This window comes from Xenia sp. Carnegie-2017, unplaced genomic scaffold, assembly GCF_021976095.1.
Source record: "Xenia sp. Carnegie-2017 unplaced genomic scaffold, XeniaSp_v1 HiC_scaffold_3, whole genome shotgun sequence".
In the NCBI taxonomy this organism is placed as follows: domain Eukaryota; kingdom Metazoa; phylum Cnidaria; class Anthozoa; order Malacalcyonacea; family Xeniidae; genus Xenia; species Xenia sp. Carnegie-2017.
The window spans coordinates 8,417,562-8,444,115 of record NW_025813493.1 but is presented as its reverse complement, the minus strand read 5'-3'; the positions used below and the strand labels follow the sequence as shown (position 1 = coordinate 8,444,115).

At 31.6% G+C, this 26,554-nt stretch overlaps 3 protein-coding genes across 3 annotated transcripts in view; all 3 read left to right on the top strand.

Annotated features, from left to right (window-relative positions):
• Nucleotides 1-3,591: 3,591 nt before the first annotated feature.
• LOC124454354 lies at nt 3,592-6,679 on the top strand. The gene is made up of 6 exons (XM_047005166.1): nt 3,592-3,638; nt 4,086-4,194; nt 4,416-4,730; nt 5,101-5,130; nt 5,474-5,530; nt 6,331-6,679. Exons 2-6 carry the CDS (start codon nt 4,092-4,094, stop codon nt 6,447-6,449), a joined length of 624 nt encoding a protein of 207 aa, XP_046861122.1. The 5' UTR covers nt 3,592-3,638; nt 4,086-4,091; the 3' UTR covers nt 6,450-6,679.
• A 1,028-nt stretch (nt 6,680-7,707) lies between these two features.
• On the top strand, nt 7,708-15,114 carry LOC124454715. Its single transcript, XM_047005492.1, has 6 exons — nt 7,708-8,153; nt 11,424-11,572; nt 12,378-12,704; nt 14,071-14,100; nt 14,647-14,709; nt 14,929-15,114. The coding sequence occupies exons 2-6, from the start codon at nt 11,461-11,463 to the stop codon at nt 14,931-14,933; spliced, it is 537 nt and encodes a 178-aa protein (XP_046861448.1). The 5' UTR covers nt 7,708-8,153; nt 11,424-11,460; the 3' UTR covers nt 14,934-15,114.
• A 7,261-nt stretch (nt 15,115-22,375) lies between these two features.
• LOC124455104 (mucin-3A-like) overlaps nt 22,376-26,554 on the top strand; it is a 40,509-nt gene continuing 36,330 nt past the window's right edge. The window contains exons 1-7 of the mRNA XM_047005838.1: nt 22,376-22,446; nt 22,897-23,005; nt 23,222-23,536; nt 24,228-24,305; nt 24,700-25,008; nt 25,351-25,386; nt 25,462-25,698. Of these exons, the coding sequence (XP_046861794.1) occupies nt 22,441-22,446; nt 22,897-23,005; nt 23,222-23,536; nt 24,228-24,305; nt 24,700-25,008; nt 25,351-25,386; nt 25,462-25,698 (1,090 nt within the window). The 5' untranslated portion in view covers nt 22,376-22,440. The remainder of the gene's footprint in view (nt 22,447-22,896; nt 23,006-23,221; nt 23,537-24,227; nt 24,306-24,699; nt 25,009-25,350; nt 25,387-25,461; nt 25,699-26,554) is intronic.

The window sequence follows — 26,554 nt, the reverse complement described above, 5'->3', positions numbered from 1 at the left end:
AAGAAATGTATAAATATTTTGGTAAAAAATTTGCATCGATGACTAAAGTAAGGGTTCTACTAGCGTCTGAAATGAACTGTGCACACATTTTCAAACAAGATATTAATTGAAACCAATCTGCGAAATACGGAGGTGCAAAAAAAAAGCTTGACAAAATACTCTGTACATTTGGACGGGCGCCACCGCTTTCAATTACATTGCATGTAGGTTATAAGACAATCATTGACTGTATTTGCTATTAGTAAGATAAATGTTGATATACAAGCAAATGACGACGAAAAAATCACGTGGAGTAATTAGCTAATACTTTCTCATATCTCAGCCTGCTGTGAAGCAACACTCTATAATATTTGATTAACTTTATAAGAGACAAGCTTATGATGTTTAGGTTTGTATTTTTGTTGATTTTTGGCACACATGCCCAAACGAGAATCCTATGAAAGTTTATGAAAACTGACAGGTCGTCCGAAAAGAAAGAAAACTGCTGTTTGCTGTATAAAGTATAAACTCTATGTCTACGCCATACTTCCACTGTTAATCATAACGAATATATTGAAGATTGCGAGTTTGATGTTTGTGCATGCAACGATGGCTCAATATTTTGCCTTTGCCAAGCATTTGAAGCTTATGCTACTTCATGCTCTTTTGCTGGAGCTCCCATTACCTGGAAGGACCTTCCCCAGTTTTCTATGTGTAAAGGTCGTGTATAGTAAAAAGTAAGAGAAATTTCGACCTATTGAACAAATAGTTGATAGAATATATGGATGTGTGCAAAGAAAAAACAATTAGTTACTAATTATAATGAGCTTTTAATCTATTTGTATTTAAAGATTACGTTGAGATTGACCTAACTTTAAAAAAGAATAAGATAGTTGCAGTACTGTGTAAAGGTTTTTAGTTATATATCTTATAATTCTGTGCTCATCATGATTTTTTCATCTTTATGTGTTGAATACAAGTTTTTTCTCATTTTGTCAGCAAATAGATTATAGAGAATGCCTTATATGCAGACTGCTCATTTAAATATTCTCAAAATATATCGCAAATATATAGCTTCGCTAATCACAATATGTTCAAGAATATTTTGCTTGTAGTGTTCAATTTTGTTTGTGGATGACATATAGCTAAAATACGTAAATTTTCACAATAAAAGAAACCCCAGTTGTTAATTGTTTTGGAACGTATATAAAACGAGAGAAAGTGCTGTCGTTACATTAATTAATAATTTTTCAAGCTCATCCCTTGAAAAACAATATTTGTCAGGCGAGCGTTACCACAGATTATCTTCTTTCTAGGGGACCCAGAAAGCTCAACCAAAATAAAATGTTTCGAAACGCAAAACAAATTATTCAAACCTTAAAAAAGATTTATACAATGAATGAAATATTTCAAAGCACAAGCACAAGAAATACACAACGCAACTAATTGTTCATAGCACAAACAATGTTTCTCGCCACGCAAGCAGTAAAGTTGCAACGCAGGCACTAAAACTCGCAACGCAAACACAAAAACTCACGAAAACAAAATTTGACAAAACGGAAATGTTTTCACAACGTAAGTTAATATAACCGGAAATTAGACAAAGGCAATTGCAGACAGCGTACTTCGGGAAGATATTTCAAAATGTTTTGCTATAAATGTAGTATTGAGACCCCAGAATTTTCAACAAATTCACAACGCATTACATAGGCCTGCTCTAGCAATTCAAAATGGACGACATTAAGGAATTATTCGAACGTTATTTTCATCGCGGTAATGAAAATAAGGTTATTGTTAGAGCAGGCCTATATAATATATAACTTCTAGGCCACCTCATCTTTCTCATAGGACTATGAGTATTTTCAGCAAAGTTTGATAGTAAGCCTTTGTGGATAGAAGCCTCCAGTGGTTGATGGAATATTCAGCATTCAACATGTTTCTCATACCAGCATATTGTATAAAAACTTTTGTTCATTACCACCAACATGCCTTTGCTTGCTACACATATACTTAGAGCTAACACAAACGTATATAAGTATATAAACGCATAATTTCAACTGTTTTTTTTGTGGGAATTCATAGCCTTTTAACGAAATAAACATGCTGCATATGCTTATCTATTAAAAGCTTTTCATACACTTTAACAAAATTTATCGTAAATTTACACGATGTTGTTCAAATTAATACTGTGATACAATAGGTAACTAAACTTCTAATATGAGACGTTTCAAAATTATAAATGCGCTATACTTACAAAATATGAATCTTAGCATCAAAACCGCAAAAGAGGTAGAGAATCATATCCATATATAGTTACGTAAATTATAAAACATGCGTCACAGTAACTAAGGAGACAAAATGAAGAAAACAGGAATTTTGTGACATTGAAATACAGTTACATGAAGCTAAGTGTGAAAACGTGCTCATTATTTTGCAGTGCTCATGGTTTTCTTTTCTAATTTGTATCCGAGTAGTTAGCTAGAGTACTCACTTGTCAAGCACTTGACTACAGACAATTTGTTTTTATTTCTACTAAAGGTATTTTGGTTTTACTTTTTTTGCTTTTCTAAGCTTCATCTTATGACGTCATTTGTGTTGTTCTTACTTACAACATTATTAATCTAAAAAAGTCTGTGAAATATAGTTAAGCGAAGCAAATAAATTTTATAATTTTTACGAAAATCTCCAGTGCGTATAAAACGTATAAAACACAATGTATAAAACGAAATGGCAGAGTATCGGAGAGTGTTGCGAAACAAGGTTTTTGTATTAAACAAGGGGCATGCGATTGCTCTTTTATTAATATTACTTATCCAAATAAAAATTAAACATAGACGGATTTCATCTGAGGATCTTACATTTAAGAATGAAAGCACAAAAAAATGTTGTCAATGCACATGTCACAAACAGGGTGCATGTGATTTCCCTATTCTTGCAATTACTTAAATTCAACTTAAATTCAAACGGAAGAAATATACTTACTGTAATTCAGCAGAAAATTCAAACTCTTATTTTGTTTTGTAAACATTATTTACATGAGACAATCTTTTGCATATTAATTCGGAGATTTTTGATTCCAAAAACTGTTCCTGTTAATTTTTTCCAGCATTTCCTTTAAAAAATATTATCCATTATTTATACTTTATTCAATGAAATAACCTAAAAGCTGATATATGGCTGTCGTTCATGCAAAGAATCGAAGTGATGAAATAAATAAAAGAAAGAAAATTTGCCATTAAAAAAATTGCACAACAAATTTTAGCTCATTAAAATGCAATAGAAGTCAAAATATCTTTTTATCAATTTGCAGATTTTTTACACTTCTGCTTATAAGTATGTATTCAACACACCATTTTACGTCAATTTTTATTTAATTTGATTGATATAAAAATCATGATCCTGAACATTTCGTCTCAGATTATTCCATCAATCACAAATCAAATATGCTCTTAATTTGGTCAAGTTAACGATATCAATAGGAAATAAAATGCAAAATATTTGGTCCAAATCCAAATTTACAGAATATAATATTGGCGTTATATAAAATTGCCTAAAAAAGAAGCTTCGATTTCAATATCGTCTTCAAAATACATATAACATAACAAACAATGTATTTACTTCTTATGTGAGCGTTTGACGTGACTTTGATTGAAATTTTGGTAAGAGCTTCATTTTTAACATCATTATACCAATTATTAAATCATTTTTTTTGTTAGTAGTTATCTTTCATTATTATGTATATAAGTTACGTTGCATGTGCTATCTTGTACTTATTAACCTGATGAGTGTGACAGCTATGTATAATCCAATTAAATGCCATACGAAAATAAATTTAAGTTAAACAAAATCATAGCTCGTGTTTCAATCTCTATTTTACTTATTTCATCCGCTGTAACATTGCTTTAGCACACTGTTTTGAACACTCAATTTACTTAGGCTAGCTATGAATTTTCATAAACTCTGCAAATTATAATAATTAAATTTTATTCCGAATGAAATGTTTTATCATTTTAAAACATATTTCGAAGATTTTTACTGCTGTAATGTAAACATTTTATCAATACAGCTATTCTAATGTGTCTACATGTGTTTCTGTTTCAACATAGAACGTCATGTTTTTGACAGCAATACTTGTTTTTAATGGAATCCTGGTGGTTTCAAGTTATCCAATAGTACCTGAACAGATTGGATGCGATAAAGGAGAACCTTTAATTGGTAGTAAGAAATTATTTATGACATTATTTTTATAATCATTACAAAATTTATGCAAGATTCATATGGATTGGTTTCTAACTAACTAACTTCTAAATTACTGATTAGTTTCACGCAGATTACACATTTATATTATGGGAAAAAGTTGAGCATATGGGATAGCATGCTTAGACAAAGTGGTGTCAGCTAACTTTACATATCATTGCAGTTGTATTTATTTACAGACAGTACATCTCCTGATATCAACATAACAGTTCTACCGGAAGTGTTCATCAACAAATCAAGCCCAGTTATTGTAGTCTGTGACGCGGATTTTCCGCGCTTCCTGCCTCCTCAAACCAACTATTCGCTATTGCAAACGGTAAAAATTGATATTCATCTGGGAACTTTTCTACTCAAATCTTGTGATAAAAGTCTTGTTTCCCAATGTATTCATAAAATCAAAAATTTCTCTACTGGCTTACCGACCACATTCAGCTGTACAGCTACAAATGCAAGGAATGAATGTCGTTTCAAGTTTAAAGACATTTCAATTTTAGGTAAGTTAAACTGCTTACTCATCAGAAAGTGCTTAAATTAATGTATGACACAGAAACTGAGCATGCTAATCTTTCAAAATAGATTACTAAAAATCAGACATTTTCAACTCTATGATAATAAGATAAATATATTTCTGCCATTAAAATATGTGATCGTCAATTTTGTCCCATGATTTATCTTCTTAGTAGTAGTCATATTCAAAGCCATACTAGTCCTTGTAACGATACAATTAATTTGTATTTACTAAATCACAAACTTTAGTTTTTCTCGAATAATTTTTTTTAAACCATGTTTATTCACTAATGTCAACAATTTTGATAAATGTCGTAAAAATTCCTATTCAACCATCTTGTTTTTTCTTTCTTTCAGAACAGTATAGTACAACAAGTACAACACCAGGTAAGATACACATGAAACATTGCACACTATAAAAGTACTTGTGTAATACATGCATGAAGAAAAAAGTTTGTTTTTACTGGATTTCTGTTACGATAATTAGCTAATTGCCTTTCTTTCAGTTAATCAATAATATGGAATTGCTTACACCAAATTCAATAATTTTTATAGCTACTTTCAAATTACGTTTAAGTGGTGTAATAGTTGTTTGAACGCTATGCCATTTAGTCAACATGTTATTTCCTCCATCGAATAAGCTTAGAAACGAACAACTAAACATTAAAACGTATTATAAGATATTTAATATGAAATTATCTGTATATATTATACATTCTATTTTATTTAGCTATATCAACAACAATAATACCAGTGATAAAAACAACAAGTAAACCTACACAAACAGGTAATACAGAATCATTCTTACAAAAGAGTTTTTTAGAGAAGTAGCTAAAAAAAATGAGAAGTTATTTGTTTACAATGACTTACAGTCCAATTTCATCAGTCAAAATTTTATAGTTACTTGTGATTCGAGTGAGGCAAGTCACCAACTTCAAAAGGTGCCAAAACTGACAAGATGCATACGACTAAATTTTTTTCTCTTGCGTTGATATACAGTCGCAGAGTTATTATTCTTTGTTTTTGTTTTAAAAATGCTTGATAGGATTTGTTTTAAAACTATTTTTAGCAACTTTTCTCACTAAAAGTCATATTTTTGCACTTTTCAAAATGGCAGCATCTTTCCTTCCCTTTGACTTTTCCATTAGACGTCTATGAGATTTGATTAATATAATGTATGTGATGCAGTTCTTATGTATGTTGCTTGGTCAAAACATTTTTGTGAAACTGTATTATCTATCCGTAGACAAAAGAAATTAGGTTAGGGTACACCATTGAACTGAAGTACATGGAACGCAACCTGTAATACAAAACCGTAATAATTCTTTGAAGCCGTGACTTTACCCAGACTTGCTTGTATAGTACATCAATTTTTCCTCCACGAGAGAATCTCGAAAAACCCCACTCGTGTCTGTATTAAAATCTCGCGTGTCTGATGTAAGATTGGGCCTCAAATATTTTCTTCAGATAGCATTCTATGTATTTTAGTTCAATGGGCTACACAGCAAATTTTATCTGGCCAGGAAAAATTATGCGAAAAAGTTAACAATTTGTAAGTGTTTAATAAGTGTATTTTTTGATAAGCAGATAAAGATGATGACGATGATAGTGACATCGGTGATGACGACATTGATGATGACGACAGTGACAGCGATATTGATGACGATAGTGATGAAGAAAGCAATAGCGATTCAAATAATGATTAGAAATAAAGTTAACATGATTCTCATACCAGCATATTGCATTTAAACTTTGGATCATTACCACAAACACACCTTTGCTTGCTACATATATACTGTGAGCTAACACAAACATATATAAGTATATAAACGTATATTTTAATTGCTTTTTTGGTAGGAATTCATAGCCCTTTTACGAAATAAACATGTTTTTCATATACTTATCTATTAAAAACTTTTCATAGACTTTAACAAAATTCATCGTAAATTTACTCGATGTTGTTCAAATTGATACTATGGTATAATAAGTAACTAAACTTCTAATATGAGACGTTTCAAAATTATGAATGCGCTATACTTACACAATATGAATCAAAACCGCATCAAAACCGGCATCAAAACCAGCATCAAAACCGCAAATAAGTAGAGAATCATATCCATATATAGTTACGTCAAGTATAAAATATGCGTCAAAGTAACCAAGGAGACAAAATGAAGAAAACAGCAGTTGTTTTGCGATATTGAAATACAGTTACATGAAGCTAAGTGTGAAAACGTGCTCAATATTTTGCAGTGCTCATGGTTTTCCTTTCTAATTTGTATCCGAGTAGTTAGCTAGAGCACTCACTTGTCAAGCACTTGACTACAGATAATTTGTTTTTTCTATTAAAGGTATTATGATTTGATTTTTTTTTTCTTTTCTTAGCTTCGTCTTATGACGTATTTTCTGCTGTTCTTAGGAACAATATTATTAATCTAAAAAAGTCTGTCAAATATAATTAAGCTAAGCAACTAAATTTTATCACTTTTACGAAAATCGGCAGTGCAATCATAGAATGTCTACATACTTTCACAAATTCCGATCAAATTATTGCTCTTCACATAAATTAATTGAATTTTTTAAACCTTTTTAAATCCATAAGCATGCACTTACCACGTAATTTAGCGTATAATTTTAACTTTCTTTCTGTGGTCGGACAAAAGATTTTTAGTTTGTAATTAACCAATCATTGCTCGAATTTTATTCATTTCAATGTTTTGGCAATAGATGCAGGAATTTAATATTTGCTATTCAAAATAAACCAGCTTTGCTTTCTTTAAAGTCAAATACAAGCAATTCATGATAAAATCAATATTCAATTATTGTGTAAGATGAGTTAATATCTATAGTATAGTAAAAGCTGCATGTAGCCATTATAATTTGAGAACGTTGATCTTTTACTTGAAATCAACTCATCATAGATTCAAAATGACTACTCAAAAATATTAGAATAATGTTCATATCATGATAACTCTATTTCAGAAAAATATTTTTCATCAGTTTTTCATCGTCTTAGCGTGAGAAACCCGGGTACATTTATCAATATCGTTGTAGCGCATTGACGAAGCGTTTTTATGCACTATGATTCTAGTTGCCAAGGTAGAAAATCTAATGTTTAAAGCAAATCTAATATATTTTACCTTATAGAGAATGCTTATATATTGAACTGGGAATTTAACTAGCCTATAACATGTTTTCTTTACGTCAGTTTAAGATATTTAGATGTATACATTAGAGTTGAAATAATAATAATCTAAAGAACTCGTTATGAAGGGCGGAAACATTAAAAGATGCAATAACGTATTTTGAAATAATTGTTTTGTTTTATTGGACCTGCCATTTTAAAAAACCTCAACACGATTTGCTTGTTTGGATTTGCGAAATTAGACAGCTAAGCAACTGATTGTAAGGTACAGCTTAGTAATTTGTTCTTTTAATAATTCAATCAAAAAGGATCTTTAAAAATGTTTTGATATTTAATGTTGCTAATTACACTGTTAAATAAATATTATATATAGATTACTTATTAGTGCAGGTAATTGTATAGTTTCCAGTGCAATTATGGATAAACATGCACGAATGACTTTTTTAAAGACTGTAACGAAATAGTGAGAGTACAAAAAATGTCAAGTTGTCTTTGATGGGTTCCTGATACACACATTAAATGATAAGTTAAAACTTCGTCAAAATTGATTCGTGTCTCTTTTAAAGAAGGTTCTGGTACATATTAAGTCTTTACAAACTTGAGGTGTCCAGCCTTTACTTCCAAAATTGGAATGTAGTGATGAACGGTGTTGGTTTCAATGGCGTATTCTTTAATAGAGAGAAAATATGTTAACTATAGTATTTGAATGTGGGTCTTCCTTTAAATTTTTACTTATTTCACCCTCGGGTGAAAATATTTAGGAAGTCTGCCTGCTTTCTTCTGCCATCAGCAGAGATAAAAAAGTTAAACGCAATTTATGTACAAATCTCGCCGTTAGCGTAATGAAGCTAGTTGATCTTTTAATCAGTACAAAACTAATGATTATTTTGGTTATAACTGAATACGCATGTGTTTTGTTATGAATGGTTTGAAATGTGTAGAGCAATAATATTAATGAGGTCAGGCCTGTAACAACAGAGATGCGGTGCATTCACGTGCACCTCACCCCACATATCTGTAAGATCTATTTTTTTAACTTTTTATCAAGAAAGAAGAATAAACATTACAAAATAACAACAATAAAACACGCTGATTAGTCAACAGCAAAGTTTGCATTCGATTTTTGGTCTCAGATTTCCACTGATCAGCTTTCAAGTTCTCCCAAATATCTCCTCGGTTTGCAATAGCCTGTGCAAATAAAGTAAACATTTTTCAAATCTCTGACTAATTGAAGCTGTATGGTTAAATTGAAAAACATTTGAAATATTTCTCCTGCTAATCATTCACGTGTTTCTGTTCAATTTGCTTAAAGGATATTGGCAACGAAAATTTTTATGGCATATTTTTGAACCTTTGTGATGTCTAACAACTAAAATAGAAAAATTTTTTCTCAAAAATATTTTGTTGCTGAGATATTTGCAGCAAAAGTTTTATAAATTGCGCCATCTTGGATAAAATTTTGATAAAATTATCTCGAGCGGTAGTGACGTCATTGGCTGGTGAGCAGTCAAAACAACAATACAATATACTTTGTGATTGACTGCGTTACAACACATTTAAAGCGTATTTTACGAGGGTTTTTTGCTGTAATGGATGACATACACGAAAATCAACCGGGTGAGGTTCTGCCCCATCAATACGAACCTGAAGTGAAGGCCGAAACTAGTGAAGAAAGTGGTTCCGAACAAGAGAGTGAGCAGAGCGACTTGTCCTCGTCGGAGGATGAAATACATGCTGAATTTGAGAAAGCAAATGCTTGGCGCCTTCAAACTCTTTGTTGGTGTAAGTGTGGACATTGTACTTTGTCAAAAAAGCAATCGAGTGTTTTTGTTGCCACGAAAAAGCACTTGAATACGATGAGTATGAGGCTTTGCTAGGCCAAACAGAAACTCAAGGAGTAAATTGCTTGACAACACACCAAGAATTTAGGGGTAATATGCTCTCAGAAAGTGTGTTAAAGATAGACGTGTGTCGGCATCTTGAAGAAAACTGGCCCCTGTCTGATGAGGATCTAGAGAGAATACACAAGCTGTATCGATTAGTTGCCTATCAAAGATGTTCTAGGTGGATTTTTCAAATTTTGGGGAAGAAACATCGAAGACCAGTTCCTGCTTGTGTTTATGCTAGCATACGAAAACGCTTCGCGTCACCAGACGGACTTTATATACATTTTAAATACGCATATTATCACGAAAGACCGTAAATTTAAAGTCTTAGACAGACGCTCTTTGATGTTCTTTGTTATGATCTGCAATTGCGGTGCCATATCATTGTCAAAGGATTGTCACGAACAGCGCAAAAGCAAAATGCATGAGTGATCCACCCAAAACTTGTATTCATTCATAAGTTATAAAGTTAATCGAAAAGTGTACATGTACATTGTGCACGCAAACACGCACGTAAAACATTACGGATAAACGAAACTCAACAGTCAAGAACAAGACATAGCGGCTTAGAGCTTATCACCTATATAAAACTGCATAATCTTTCAAAGACTCTTATGTATACAAATAATAAATTAAACGTATAACTCATTTGTTGGTCACAGGTTTGTAATATGGGAAAATGAAATATTTCTATCGTACGAAATGTGCAGTGTATAAAACGCGCTTGTTGTCGTCTGGGCTTACACTTGGTATGTCGGCAAAACCTAGTTGTAAGATCTGCTAAATAAACGTTTCTACGTCTTATAACGACTATATATTGGAAAAATATATAAGCGTGATAAACTACACAACTTTTGTTAATCTTAACAACCGCCGACTGTTGTTTTTGTTTTAAAATTCCAGTGAACAAATGTGCTATATATTATTATAATACTATTATTTTATATTGTGTCATTCAGTGGATACCAGCCAATGACGTCAGTAATGTATTCCGGCATAATTTAGCATAAGGCTTTTTTCCAAAATGGCGGATAAGGATTCAACTTTATGTCAAATTTTCTCAACAGCAAAATTCAAAAGAGACGCGAAAACACGAAATTAAGTATTCCATAGCTATCTATGATAAACGTATGAAAAAAAAATTTTCGTTGCCAATGTCCTTTAAGCGCAAACCAATGTATACGTTAGAAGTCTAGGCTTTATTAGAATAAAGACGTAAGCAATCATGTTACTAGAAATTTTTTTATTTTAATAGTAAGACTAAGTAAATAAACAATTGCATTTGACATGCGATTTTTCTCTATAAACGAAACGAAAGAAACACTGACTAAAAGAATTCAAGTTGCTAACAAACAAAAATCACTTTGTTCATTATTATTTCAATGTTTCCTTCCAGTTACTGGTCGTGTTGACAATTTGTCAAGTGTTTTGTGCACTTGATGTACTTGTAAAAATTGTTATTGTGAGTAAACTATCACTTTGAATTCTCTTATAGAAAAGAAATTTCGTCATTTAAGTAAAGCTGATTTACACAGAAAAACTCAAAACAGTACAATAATTCCTTCAGTAACCTGCGGGAGTTAATATATTATCTAATATCATCTTCATACAACGAATGTTTACACAAAGGTTATGCTTGTATTTTTAAGCTCCATTATTACTGTTTGGGCCAACGTTAAAAAAACAATGAAAAAGAGCCATCTTAAAGTTCTGCTATTCATTAAAATTTTAAACTTGGTGCTAAGTGACCCCATAACCTCGGAGCAAGCTGGGTGTGTCGAAGGACCAGCCTTACCTGGTAAGTGAAGAAAAAACTTTGTAAATTAACAGAATGAGTTGCACACATTTAAGTAGCATGAAATAATTTCAATATTGGTAATGCAAATACAACTGAGATAGAAGGCATTCTTAAAATCGGAAAATACATACCTTTATCTAACATTTTTATTGTATTACAAGTCACTTTTTACAGCCATTAACATCTTTTGACATATCTCTGTGAAAATACGTTTACTTCAGAAATGAAAAAAGTGCAGGTTTTTGACTCTAGGTAACCTGCAACTTAGTTAAAATTCTTGACAAGCAAAGATTGTCTAATCTCTTTAAACATCATATGGACGAGAGATTTTCGCCACTGTAGCAGTTTACTGAATGGCACCGTGTTTCGCCTTTATTCCAAGGTAATCATCGGAGAATATATATAATATATTAATCCTAACACGGTTTTATTTGCACATGAAAAACATGTGACTTGGATGAGATTTGAGATTGCACCTTCAGGATACTAGTCTGAGTATCTGATATAGTGTTGAGAATCTCTCGTCCATACGCAGCTTAGAAAGAGATTTGACGCGTCTCCAATCCCTGCGGGCTTGGTAGCTGAACAGGTAGTGCGGCGGACTAGTATCCCGAAGGTGCGAGCCCAAATGTTTTTTATGTAAATATAATACCGTGTTAGGATTAATATATTATCTTCTCTTGCAAGTAAAGCGATTTTTGATTTCTCCGATCAAGGGGTGTACTGCATTAAAAACAGGAAGAATTATGTAAATTGCAAATAATATGCACATCTTCACCATTTTCATGTTACTTCTTTCATATAGGACAGTGGCAGCCTAAATTGAATATAACAGTTCTTCCATCGCAGTCCGTACCTAGCTTTTCTCAACTAAACATTGTTTGTGATGCAAGCGCGGCAAGAAAGATTAATGCCTGCTTGAAATTACCAAAACCACCTCTGCCCCCAACAAGAATTCTCATCAATATTGGAGTCTACCTGGTTAACGAATGTCTTTCTCCCACAATTGTAAACCAGTGCACATATAATCTGACAGCATTCTTTCAAGGCATACCACCAAGAATCAGTTGTACTGCTTTCGATGCTACTGGAGATTGCAGATTTAAAACAGTTAATGTCAGTCTTGTAGAAGGTGAGCTCGTTAGTACAACATATAAATTTTGAAATTTCCATAAAATTTGCAATTAAGGGTGCAAATCTTTTTTGATAAGTGCAGAGAGTGTCGATTAGCTATATGGTTCATAGTTTGTTGATAGTTTTACTATCATACTACAGTTATGTGCATCTTGGTTGAGAATAAATCATTTATTCGCTGAAAGATTAAACCAATATTTAAGTAAATATTTTGACCTTTGTTAATCATAAATACATAAATAACTCATAAGTAACTCATATGTTTTTGGAAAATGCAATTTTCATTTCGATACATTATCTGTGCCAAAAGTTAACAATTGGCTGGTGGGCTTGTTAAAAGACAAATAGAAATTATTCACTGACTGAACATAAATCATCTTATTTTAATTCTATTTTTCACACTTTTGATTTACTTTTTGCTTTTGTAAAGTAACGATCGTTTGCAACTTAAGGTGCCAAAAATGACCTGATAACTAGGATTTTTGTCGAAACGTTTGCTATCGTTATAAGTTTAGAGTTTAGACGAATATCAGATTGATGATACTGCACTACTTTATCTTTTAGTTAAAAACCAAATACGATTTCTCAAATTTCCGAGAGAACTTAATTTTTCATATTCAATAAAGACAACATTCAACATGATATTGGCTTGTGGCGAGAATGAAATAATCACTAATCAGTTATGCTGCGTACTTTTAAATATTTTGATAAGGACAGTCAAAAAAGAAATTTGAGTGAAATTTGATCCAAAGTCAACAATACTTTCAATGATAACTATTTGATGTTAAATCTTTAAAAAATATGCCAAAAAACGCTACAGAAATCTTAATCAAGTTTCTATTCGTCGTGTTTGTTTAAATTCCTAATATGTCATCGCATTGTATCCTATTTTGATATTTAAAATTTACATTAAATGATTTCAATAGTTTTAGAAGCAACTACACAGCATATTACGAGAAAGGAAACCTCCAAGAAAAACACAAAATGTGATTAGATATTACAGTGCCTCTTTAGCGGCATTTTACATGTTTTTTACGGTAATTTTTTACGAGATTTATTTCTTTTTACACAGGCAGCCAAAATGAGCTGCCCACATTTTGTCTATTAATGTTCGTTATTGATGATTGACACCCGCGCCAAAACTTTATTATAACTTAATAGAGAGAATAATTTAATTGTAAACAAAAATTTTACTAAAGCAAGAGAAAAACCCGCTAGTAGTTGAATTATTTCTTGTGCTATACTTTTTTGCTGTGTATACTTAAAAAGAAGAATGCATTTATTCACTTTCAACTGTTTTGAATGAAATTAATGATATTATTAAATAATTAAGTCGAATTCTTCTTTACTTATACTTCATATAGATTATTCAAAAACTAATACGAAAACATCAGGTAATGCAAAATATGTCTTAATAGTTATGTGATTTAAAGTTATAAAGTAATATACTGAAACCACAAAAATTCAATGCATGCGCTTATTTGTGTGTAGTTGAGTTTGTGTTAGGCTGTACAAAGTGATCTGGGCTCAATCAATTAAATCAAACAAGGAGAATTTTCAACTCAATCATTAACAAAAAGTTGGGGAGTTTCTCTTTTGCATTATTGTTATTTGAAAAAAAGTTATGTACTAACAGGGTAGTTCAGATTGAAAATTATCTTACCAAAATCTCAAAAGTGGCAAAGGCCGCAGGCCTAAAGACATTCTTGAGACCAAGGTGAATATTTTTCTATCCGGACTGACCTAAAATATAAATAATGTATCTGATCTACTCTCCAGTTCTTACAAATGGCTCCTCAGTTTTCATAAGCCTTAGAAACACAATAAGCATCTTTTATTTCTAAATAAAAAAAAATAAGATCTCATTACATATTTCTCCCTTTCCCTTGAGTTATGCATTTCACCTTAATATTTACATTAACTTCTATTTCATCCATTAGTTTTGTTGACGAAGTTGGTCCCAACAATGCCGACAACTGCATCAAAGAGCAACAATAAGAATGGTAAATGAAATCTTTTTGTTACCTTAAACTTTTCTTTTTTATTCTTCAGTTATATGATAATGGCATTACATTACATTAATGAACCTAGAAATGAAGTTTTCCAAGAGCATGTGCAGTTTCATTATATGTTCAAATACGATTTTCATTATTATTTTATCTGTATAAAGAAAATTAGCTAATATGCCCAATTTTTTTTCAAATGATGATGACAATGACAAGTCTAATGAAGAAAATGAAAGTGATGATAACAGTGATGATAGTGAAAATGATGAAAATGATAACGAAGACGGTGATGACTAAAGAACTAGATGAAAAAAACATTATGCTACTAAAAACTGCTTTACTTTTATGTATATAAACATTTAGTTTCCGAGAAAAAAAACTCCGCTTTTTTTACAAAAGGCATATAGTTGGGTGTTATGTCTGTTTGATCTTACGTAAGTGCATGTTCAACACAAAGCTTTCTTTTTCTAAACGGAAGAGATACAAAGCAAACTTTTTAGACACAAGACAAACTGTAGGGAAAAAAAGCAAATGAACGTGTAGAGCAAAAGGAAGCTTTTTACAAATTTTTCCATTGCAAAAGATCATTTTCATGAAATCATCAGTATAAAAACAAGTTTGTAGTTCTTGCGCAATTAGAGCCGTTCTATTCAAATTTTTTGACTAAGATTTCTGACAAAAAAATTAATGAAAAAAGAAAGCTGGATCTTATAGCTCTGACCATAAAAAGGTTACTTGTGCATGGTTTTCATTGGTTGCCTCACCATGGGTTAAACAGGGGTGGACATGTCCCAGTGATCATTTAGAATAAATTTTTAATTGTCTAAAACCGCAAAGCAAACATTCGAGGGTATGGGATAAAATCATTTACAATTTTTCCATGTAGAAAATGAACTGCTTGAATTTAGTTTTATTCAATTTCTTATGATTCTGATATGTCACTGAAGGCAGTAAAATTTACTATGCATATTAGCTACAGTGAACATGGCATGTTTGAAGGTACCATCTACAATTTTCTCTAAGAATTAGTTTTATGAATGTTTTAGGCCCATACCTTTGGTAACCAGCACAATCATTCCCTCTTTGCCACATGCTTCTGCTTTAGTAATGCACCACATCAAATATTGAATAAAAAATAACTATTTTTCTCCACGGCCAAGTTTTCTCCATTTTTCACTGCATAAAAGTTATCAAAAATATTCTAAAAAACTTGTATTGCAAAAATCTGAAAAAATCGAATAATTTTGTCCAAGAAAAGTGTAGTATTGTTATAGCAGACCAAGTACATTTTGCAAATGTTGAAATTATCAGAGCAACTTTCATAGGCATTGTCATAACTTTTTCTCATATCCCAACTGATATTTATTTATTAGCTTGTTGGGTTAAAAAAATTTTTGGCAGGTAATAACAAAATATCTATAGCTACGTATTTACTTTTATAATATACAGGTAGCCACATGATATTTAGCTTTATGAAAAATGTTTCGAATGATACTCGATGTCAACAGGCTACAAATTTTGCTAACGATGCTCATTATTGATGCTGCGAACTCATTGAAATTTTGAAGTCAAGATAACAAGTCAAGATAAAACAGTCCTTCTCAGGACTATACCAACCGGGACGATCTACATTTACAAACATGTAGCGATACTCCCAGGTTAAACCGTTTACTTTATTGCGGTTAATATTGTAATTGTTATCCACGCTCCACACACCAAGGGAAAGACCGTGATCAATTTGTTTCAGTGAGCCTGCAACCAAACGCCATTGCTCTGTTCATAAATGAAAAAAACAAAATTAACAAGCACTATTGTTGAAATAGCTTAAAATATTAAGCGCAATTTTGGTCCAGCATATTGCCCTGTGTACATTACAACAAGTTTGGTATTTTTGCACGTTTTTTTTATTAATTTCTTCGCACAGTAATGTCCACAGTATCGATCGTCAGTTTTTAATTTTATATGATCGCAATTCTTTTTAATGACAGAGAAATTAAGTCTAGGTAGATAGTTAACCAATCATATAAACAAAAAACTGACCATCACTAAACATATATGCAGTACGCTAATGTGTACATAACACTGGTTGCACTGATTAATACACATTAAAAATTGAAGCCAGATATTCACTAATTTGCTCATTAAATACAAAAGGACCATTGCATTATAATTACGTATTGCAAAACATTTCTTTGTTCCTTTTAATTAATTTTCATTTGGACAAAAATTTTATTGAAATGTGTAATCATGCAATAATGAGACATGAAAAAGAATCAAGAACGCTAGAGTAGTAGAGTGGAGAGTTCATGAAAAATAACGCACATATCTCTCTCTTTAAAGTATATTTTAACGTGACAAAAGAAAAGAGATTTTCATCATCGTAATAAGAATTTCAAATTATTTTGATGACATTAATTTTTTATTCCAGTCGATTGTCATTTAATGAGTTTTCGCGTTAAAAGATAACAACTGAAGAATAAAAAAATATTTATTCTTCTTTTTAATTATTTGAGAAATTAAAGATGTTTACTGTGTTTGCAAAGCCTTATGAAAACTGAAGGGACGACCATAACCCTATCAGCATTACACTTTTCTAACCGGTAAGACGCTCCTTTTCCAATTTGTAACTGACAGCCCATTGACTACCACCAAAAAGAACTGGTAGGCTGCTGGTAAACACAAAAAGATGTTAACCAAACATTCAAGACCGTGATCAATAAATGCTTTTTTGTCAATACTCCTGCATATTACTATGACACATAACGTTTTAAAGACTAATGGACGTAAACAGTTTTGAAACTCAAATACACATATCTGTTTATACCCGATTTAGTTATTTTTAACATAACATTATTCAATTTTCTGTTTTATTTTTACAGCTAGTTATTTTTTGCTCACAAGTGTACGAAAATATGAGCTATGAACAAGAACTATCTTCAAGTTTACAAAAAATTTCTCAGAAATCTTTCTCAGAAATCAAAGGTTTCTTGATTTTGGAAATTCGAACAAACTCTTAGCAACACATGCCAAAATAGACTGTGCTATTTTTTTAATTAATTGAGTTGAAAATCCATGATTTACTTGTACAAAAGTGCAATTACTGAAATAGAAGCGAAAGATTAAATAAAAATACTTTGCAAACTTTTCTATCACATGCAAGGTACAACATACCCTTTTAGTGTTTCAATGTTTTTGTAACAAATGTGCTGTCGTGAATTCTAGTATTTGCATACATTTATGAGAATATGGATTTTAATCAATCAATAAATGTCATATTTTTCCATGGACATAGATTTAAATATGTAACTTATTGAATTCCAAGAATCATGTTTCAAGAAAAAGGATTCTCTTTTAATTAAACGTATTAATTTCCATATTCGATTTAAATCATGTGCTTCCTCTCCTTGCTTAAATGGTGGAAAATTTAAAAATAATGGTAGCTCTTTCGAATGTAAATGCAAAAAGACTTTTTTATTAAAATGTTTTTGAAGAAAGAGGTAATGAATTGTACTCACTGATCATCTTTCATGGCTTTGAATAATCATATTAAAGGTGTCATTAAATTAACTTGAGAAAAGTTTACAAAATCTTAAAATTTCCGATTTTGTCATTGTAGATAAAGTTATTGTGGAATGTATTTCTATCAATATTTAGCTCAAAGACTGATTTATAATATACAATTTTTATCAGTAGTATTATGTATTCCTATACAAATCGTTTGTTTATACAGTGAATGAACACTATGGCTTTCAATATTTTAAGTTCTTCTGAAATGATTTGTTCTGATTTGTTCTTTCAGTTAAACCTTGTAGTTCTGCTCCTTGTTTAAATGGAGGAGCTTGTACAAATATTGGAAGGAGATTTAAATGTGAATGCACAAAAGGTTTTCGCGGAAGACGTTGCCAAAAGGAAGGTTCGTAATTCCCTTTGCTTTACTTTTACTGATGAAATAGAATAGTTTCGTTGCAAGTAACAAAGGTCATCTACAGTATTTAAGTTTTTACAATACAGTGGAAGCAGTTTGTAGTGCCACTGGTGACTCACACTACAGAACATTTGATGGCGAAAGATTTAACTTTGTGGGCACATGTGAGTATGTGCAGGCTGAAGAGAAAATGCTCTCGTTTACAGTTCTCACTCAAAACAAACGCTTCCATGGCATGCTAGTTGCATTTTTTCTGTCACTGTTTTTGTGAAAGGATTGTTCATTGTAATGCAAAATGGAGGATCTATTACAGTGCAGGGAAATACTGTTCAGTTACAATATCAAAAGCGAGGTATAGTTAAACTTAAGCACCTTCTCTTCTTTCTCTTTATACTCATTATGTCCTCTGGTTTTTCATTATTTCCATAGTGAAAACGATTGGTCGATCAATTGAAATCAACATCAAAATTGGTTTAAAAGTCATGTATAATGGTCAGCAGAATGTCTTTGTAACAGTAAAAACTCGATACATGAATAATATTCTAGGGTTATGTGGAAATTACAATGAAAACAAAAATGATGATTTTATAATGCCCGACAACATACAATGTAATAATGTTTTGGAATTTGGAAATTCGTGGAAAGTTAGGCACACATGTCCAAACGATAATCCTTGGGAAAATCCTTGTGTAAATGTGACCAGCATTGTCCGAGAAACAAGGAAGAAGTGCCATTTATTAAAAGAAAAGCCGTTCTCTACTTGCCATACTTCCACTGTTAATCATAAGGAATAGATTGAAGATTGCGAGTTTGATGTCTGTGCATGTAACGATGGCTCAATATCTTGCCTTTGCTAAGCATTTGAAGCTTATGCTACTTCATGCTCTTTTGCTGGAGTTCCCATCACCTGGAAGGACCTTCCCCAGTAAAGGTCGTGTATAGTAAAAAATAAGAGAAATTTCGACCTATTGAACAAATAGTTAAAGTAAATGGTTTGAACCCGGGAGTATCGTTATATGTTTTTAAATGATGATCGTCCAGGTTAATAATAAAGTCCTGAGAAGGACTGTTTTGACTCTGTCATTTGACTCTGAAGATGACTACCGCTAAGGTTGTCGAAACGTCAGTCAACAACAACAAAAACAGTCCTTCTCAGGACTTTATTATTAACCTGGACGATCATTTACAAACATAGAACAAATAGTTGATAGAATATATGGATGTGTGCAAAGAAAAAAAAAATTTATTAATTATAATGGGCTTTTAAATTATTTGTATTTAAAGATTACGTTGAGATTGATCTAACTTTAAAAAAGGATAAGATAGTTGCAGTACTGTGTAAAGGTTTTTAGAAATATATCATATAATTCTGTGCTCGTCATGATGTTTTCATCTTTATGTGTTGAGTACAAGTTTTTTTCCCCTTTTGTCAGCGAATAGATTATAGAGAATGTCTTATATGCAGACTGCTCATTTAAATATTCTCAAAATATATCGCAAATATATAATTTCGCTAATCACAATATGTTCAAGAATATTTTGCTTGTAGTGTTCAACTTTGTTTGTGGATGACATATAGCTAAAATACGTAAATTTTCACAATAAAAGAAACCCCAGTTGTCAATTGTTTTGGAACGTATATAAAACGGGAGAAAGTGCTGTCGTTACATTAATTAATAATTTTTCAAGCTCATCCCTTGAAAAACAATATTTGTCAGGCGAGCGCTACCACAGATTATTTTCTTTCTACGGTGACCCAGAAAGCTTGCCCAAAATAAATTGTTTCGGAGCGCAAAACAAATTATTCAAATTTAGAGATTTATACAATGAAAGAAATATTTCAAAACACAAGCACAAGAAAGCACATAATCAACGCATTACATATGCCTGCTCTAGCAATTCAAAATGGACGACATTAAGGAATTATTCGAACGTTATTTTCATCGCGGTAATGAAAATAAGGTTATTGATAGAGCAGGCGTATGTAATGCGTTGTGAATTTGCTGCAAATTCTGATTTCTCAATACCGCATATACAGCAAAACATTTTGAAATATCTTCCCGAAGCACGTTGTCTGCTATTGCTTTTGTCTAATTTCCGGTTGTATTAATTTCCGTTGCGAGTTTTTGTGCTTGCGTTGCGACTTTATTGCTTGCGTGGCGAGAAACATTGTTTGTGCTGTAAACAATTAGTTGCGTTGTGTATTTCTTTTGCTTGAGTTGTGAAATATTTCTTTCATTATTTAAGTCTTTTTTAAGGTTTAAATAATTTGTTTTGCGTTCCGAAATATTTTAGTTTGGTTGAGCCTTCTAGGCCACCGCATCTTTCTCATAGGACTATGAGTATCTTCAGCAATGTTTGATAGTAAGCCTTTTATATACGGTTGATGGAATATTCATCATTCAACATGTTTCTCATACCAGCATATTGTATTGAAACTTTGGTTCATTACCACCAACATACCTTTGCTTGCTACATGTATACTGTGAGCTAACACAAACGTATATAAGTATATAAACGTATATTTTCAACTGGTTCTTTTTGTGGGAATTCATAGCCTTTTGACGAAATAAACATGATGCATATGCTTATCAATTAAGAGCTTTTCAAACACTTTGACAAAATTTATCGTAAATTTACACGATGTTGTTCAAATTAATACTGTGATTTAATAGGTAACTAAACTAATATGAGACGTTTCAAATATATGAATGTGCTTAACTTACAATATATGATTCTTAGCATCAAAACCGCAAAAGAGGTAGACAATCATATCCATATATAGTTACGTCAAATATAAAATATGCGTCAAAGTAACTAAGGAGACAAAATCAAGAAAACAGGAGTTGTTTTGCGACACTGAAATACAGTTACATGAAGCTAAGTATGAAACGTGCTCAATACTTTGCAGTGCTTATGGTTTTCTTTTCTAACTTGTATCCGAGTAGTTAGCTAGAGTACTCACTTTTCAAGCACTTGACTACAGACAATTTGTTTTTTTTTTCTATGAAAGGTATTATGGTTTTACTTTTTTTGCTTTTCTAAGCTTCATCTTATGACGTCATTTGTACTGTTCTTACTAACAACATTATTAATCTAAAAATATTCGTCAAATGTAGTTAAGTGAAGCAACTAAATTTACAATTTTTACGAAAATTTCCAGTGCCTATAAAACGTATAAAACGTATAAAACACAACGTATAAAACGTAATGGCAGAATATCGGAAAGGGTGTTGCAAAACAAGGTTCTTGTATTAAACAAGGAACATGCGATTTCTCCTTTATTACTATTACTTATCCAAATAAAAATTAAACATAGACTGACTTCATCTAAGTAATTTACATTTAATAATGAAAGCACGACAAAAATGGTGTCAATAGTCATTTCACAAACAGGGTGCATGTGATTTCCCCTTTCTTGCAATTACTTAAATACAACTTCATCAATTTGCAGATTTTATACACTTCTACTTATTAGTATGTATTCCACACGCCATTTTACGTCAATTTCTATTTAATTTGATTGATATAAAAATCATGATCCTGAACATTTCATCTCAGGTTATTCCATCATTCACAAATCGAATATGCTCTTAATTTGGTCAAGTTAACGATATCAATAAGAAATAAAATGCAAAATATTTGGTCCAAATCCAAATTTACAGAATATAATATTGGCGTTATATAAAATTGCCTAAAAAAGAAGCTTCCATATCAATATCGCCAATATCGTCAAAATACATATAACATAACAAACAACCTATCTATTTCTTGTGTGAACGTTTGAAGCGACTTTGATTGAAATGCTGGTAAGAGCTTCATTTTTAACATCATTATACTTATTATTAAATCATTTTTTCTTTTGTTCGTAGTTATTTTTCATTATTATGTATATAAGTTACGTTGCAAGTGCTATCTTGTAATTATTAACCTGATGAGTTTAATAGCTATGTATAATCCAATTAAATGTCATACGAAGAGAAATTTGTGTTAAACAAAATCATAGATCGTGTTTCAATCTCTATTTTACTTATTTCATCCGCTGTAGCACTGCTTTAGCACACTGTTTTGAACACTCAATTTATTTAGACTAGCTATGAATTTTCATAAACTCTGCAAATTATAATAATTAAAGTTTATTCTGAAACAAATAATTTATCTTATTAAAACATAATTCGAAGTTTTGTCCTGCTGTAATGTATATATTTTTTAAATACAGCTATTCTAATGTGTCTACATTTGTTTCTGTTTCAACATAGAACGTCATGTTTTTGTCAGCAATACTTGTTATTAATGGAATCCTTGTGGTTTCAAGTGATCCAATAGTACCTGAACAAATTGAATGCGATGAAGGAGAACCTTTAATTGGTAGTAAGAAATTATTCATGACATTATCTTTTACGATCATTAAAAAATTTATGCAAGACTCAAATGGATTGGTTTCTAACTAACTAACTTCTAAATTACTGATTAGTTTCACGCAGACTACACATTTATATTATGGTTTGAGCATATGGGATAGCATGCTTAGACAAAGTGGTGTCAGCTAACTTTACATATCATTGCAGTTGTATTTATTTACAGACAGTACATCTCCTGATATCAACATAACAGTTCTACCAGAAGTGTTCATCAACAAATCAAGCCCAGTTATTGTAGTCTGTGACGCGGATATTCCGCGCTTCCTGCCTCCTCAAAACAACTATTCGCTATTGCAAACGGTAAAAATTGATATTCATCTGGGAACTTTTCTACTCAAATCTTGTGATAAAAGTCTTGTTTCCCAATGTATTCATAAAATCAAAAATTTCTCTGCTGGCTTACCGACCACATTCAGCTGTACAGCTACAAATGCAAGGAATGAATGTCGTTTCAAGTTTAAAGACATTTCAATTTTAGGTAAGTTAAACTGCTTACTCATCAGAAAGTGCTAAAATTGTTGTATGACACAGAAACTGAGCATGCTAATCTTTCAAAATAGATTACTAAAAAATCAGACATTTTCAAGTCTATGAAATATTGAAATAAAACTTGCCCCGCATACGTCAAATCCGTATGAGCTGACGTAAAAAATTTTTTGCTTTATTGAAGCTTACATGAACGGCTTCCAACTATGCTCTTATTTCATGTTTTGAAATGAGCTTGAAGATATATTATACATGCAAAATAAACGAAAAATACAATATCTAGCTGTAAATAACTCATTTTGCTATATCTTTTCAAATTAGACTTTTGCAAAATAAAATCACACAGTAAATAAATATTGAAAAAGCTGTATAATTTATGTGACAGCTCAAACATGTGTAGCGTATTCGGGGTATGGGTCTAAATATGCGACGAAAGCTAATTTTATGCAGTAGAGACAATATATCATCAACAGCATACGGAACATGTTTCCAATACGCAATAATATTTCGCAAATGCGGAATATCTAAAATGACGATACAGAGGCCTGTAGAGACTTGAAATTAGATAGATGCCCACACATGAAAATGGTTGAATTCTGGCTTAGGCTTTCCCTAATTTATGTATAAAGAAAGATTTGTTCAAGTATTTTCTATTTTTACGATGCGACTATCTATTTCCATAGCACCACTAACAACTAAGCGAACCATTGAATGTATTGCCCCTACTATCATCAGTGAAATAAAATCGAGTATCAATCAAGGTAATTATTAAACGTCAATATACCAAGCTGCGAACAAAAATACAATTGCACTTTCAAAACTTTAATGAATTTATTTGCATTGACTAACTATTGTAGGAAAAATTTTCCCACAAACTTCTGTCATAAATGTAACTATTCTACCACGACTTTCTTTGAACAGTTTTCTCACAAGCAACTTTTTGCATGGATGACTGTTTTACAAACATTTATACCACGAGCGATTCGTCTCACAAAGAACTGAATTATTGACATCTGGTTAATCATTAACAATGCCACGATCAACTCACTTATCACTTCAACTGCTGTACCACGTACACCAATTAGATATCAGTTGTTTAATTTATGCAAAAATTTAAAATATTATTAATGTTACAATGATGATGTTTTTTCTCAGGTGTCAATGAAACTACTTTAATCCCGCTCCTTATAAACGAAACCAAGTTTTATTCGACATCACTGCCAGTGAAATTAACTAGCAAAGGACAAACAGCTTTTCCACAAACAACGGTTGAAATAACAGCTGCTCCAATAACTACTAACACTTCAACAGATATTTTACGAGCAATTGTCCCATCGAAGATTTTGTCATCATCGCTCATTGAACTTTCCCCTATTACAACAACTGTGTCATCAACAACTGATGAAACAACAACTATCTCGTCAGTAAACGTTTCTTCAACTGCTGCCTCACTTACACCTTCAAGTAACTATAAGTTATTTTTCTTTTCGATCTAGATCTAAGTAAGAATTAACGGTCAGTGTGCCAAGCTTTAAATGGCTATATTTACGATTACTCTTTCACAACGTTATTATATGCATAGACTACCTATTGCACAAACAGTTTTCCAACAAACTGCTGTCTTAATTACAGCTATTCCACCAGCGAATTCTTTACAACAGTTTATTCTCGAGCAAATTTCTAATGGATGACTGCGCTACAAACATCTATGTCTCACAAATATTTGTCGCACAAAAGTCATCATTGAAATCTGTTTCATTAATAACAATGCTTTAATCAACTTTTATCTCTGTCTATATTTTTTAGAAACACTATCTTCAAATGGTGTGCCACATACACCAAGTAAATATCAGTTGTTTTATTTTTACAAAACATAAAAACATTATTAATACTGCAATGTTGTTTTTCTTTCTCCAGGTATCAATGAAACGACCATCAGCCCACTCCTTACAAACGAAACTAAGTTTTCTTCTACATCACTGCCAGTACTAACATTCACTACCTTTCAAAAATCTATTTTACAAACGTCGAGGATTTTGCCAACATCGCTTTTCGACCTTTCCTCTATCACAACAGCTGACTCATCAACAATTGTCGCAATAAATATCTCGTCAGTTAATGTTTCTTCAAAAGCAGTCTCAGTCACACCTTCAAGTAAGTATCAGTTATTTTTCATTTATCTATGTGAGAATAAGAAATAGATAGCAGAGGGTTTTTATTACTTAAGAAATAGAAAAAATTTTCCTCGTCGATATAGAGTTATTAAACTACGCGGGAAAGTAATTTTTTTTATCATCGATTTTCATAAAACGATAAATCTATTTCTGCCAATAAAATATGTGATCGTGAATTTTGTCCTATGATTTATCTTCTTAGTAGTAGTTATATTCAAAGCCAAACTAGTCCTTGTAACGGTACAATTAATTCGTATTTACTAAATCACAAACTTTAGTTTTTCTCGAATAATTTTTTTAAACCATGTTTATTCACTGATGTCAACAATTTTGATAAATGTCGTAAAAATTTCTATTCAGCCAGGGGCGGATCTAGGATTTTTCAAACATCAGTCATAAAACGTCAAAGGCGCTCCGCACCTTGAGGGGTCTGAGGAATTCTCCCCTGAGAAATTTTGAATTTCAGAGCCTAGAAAATGCCATTTTCAGCGTTTTAGAGCAATACAAAATGTATTTTTTGGGCATCGTTTTTTCTTAAAAACAACACATTTTGCTTACGTTTTTCTCAAAAGAAAAATGAAGTTAACAATACTTGAAGGTTTTGCTAAATATTTAGGCTTATTATCATGCCAAATATAGGGCTCATTACCATGTCTAGGAACGTAAAATTTATTTTACAATAATACTATTCAAAAACAGATATAGTCTTTAAAAATTTCTACTAAGTTGTCAGGCATAGACCCCCTAGAGACCCCCATTTAAACCTCTATGTAATGAGTTTAGTTAAGTTAGAAATTTGGTACTACAAGGGACAGTTCATAGATATAGAAAAGCTC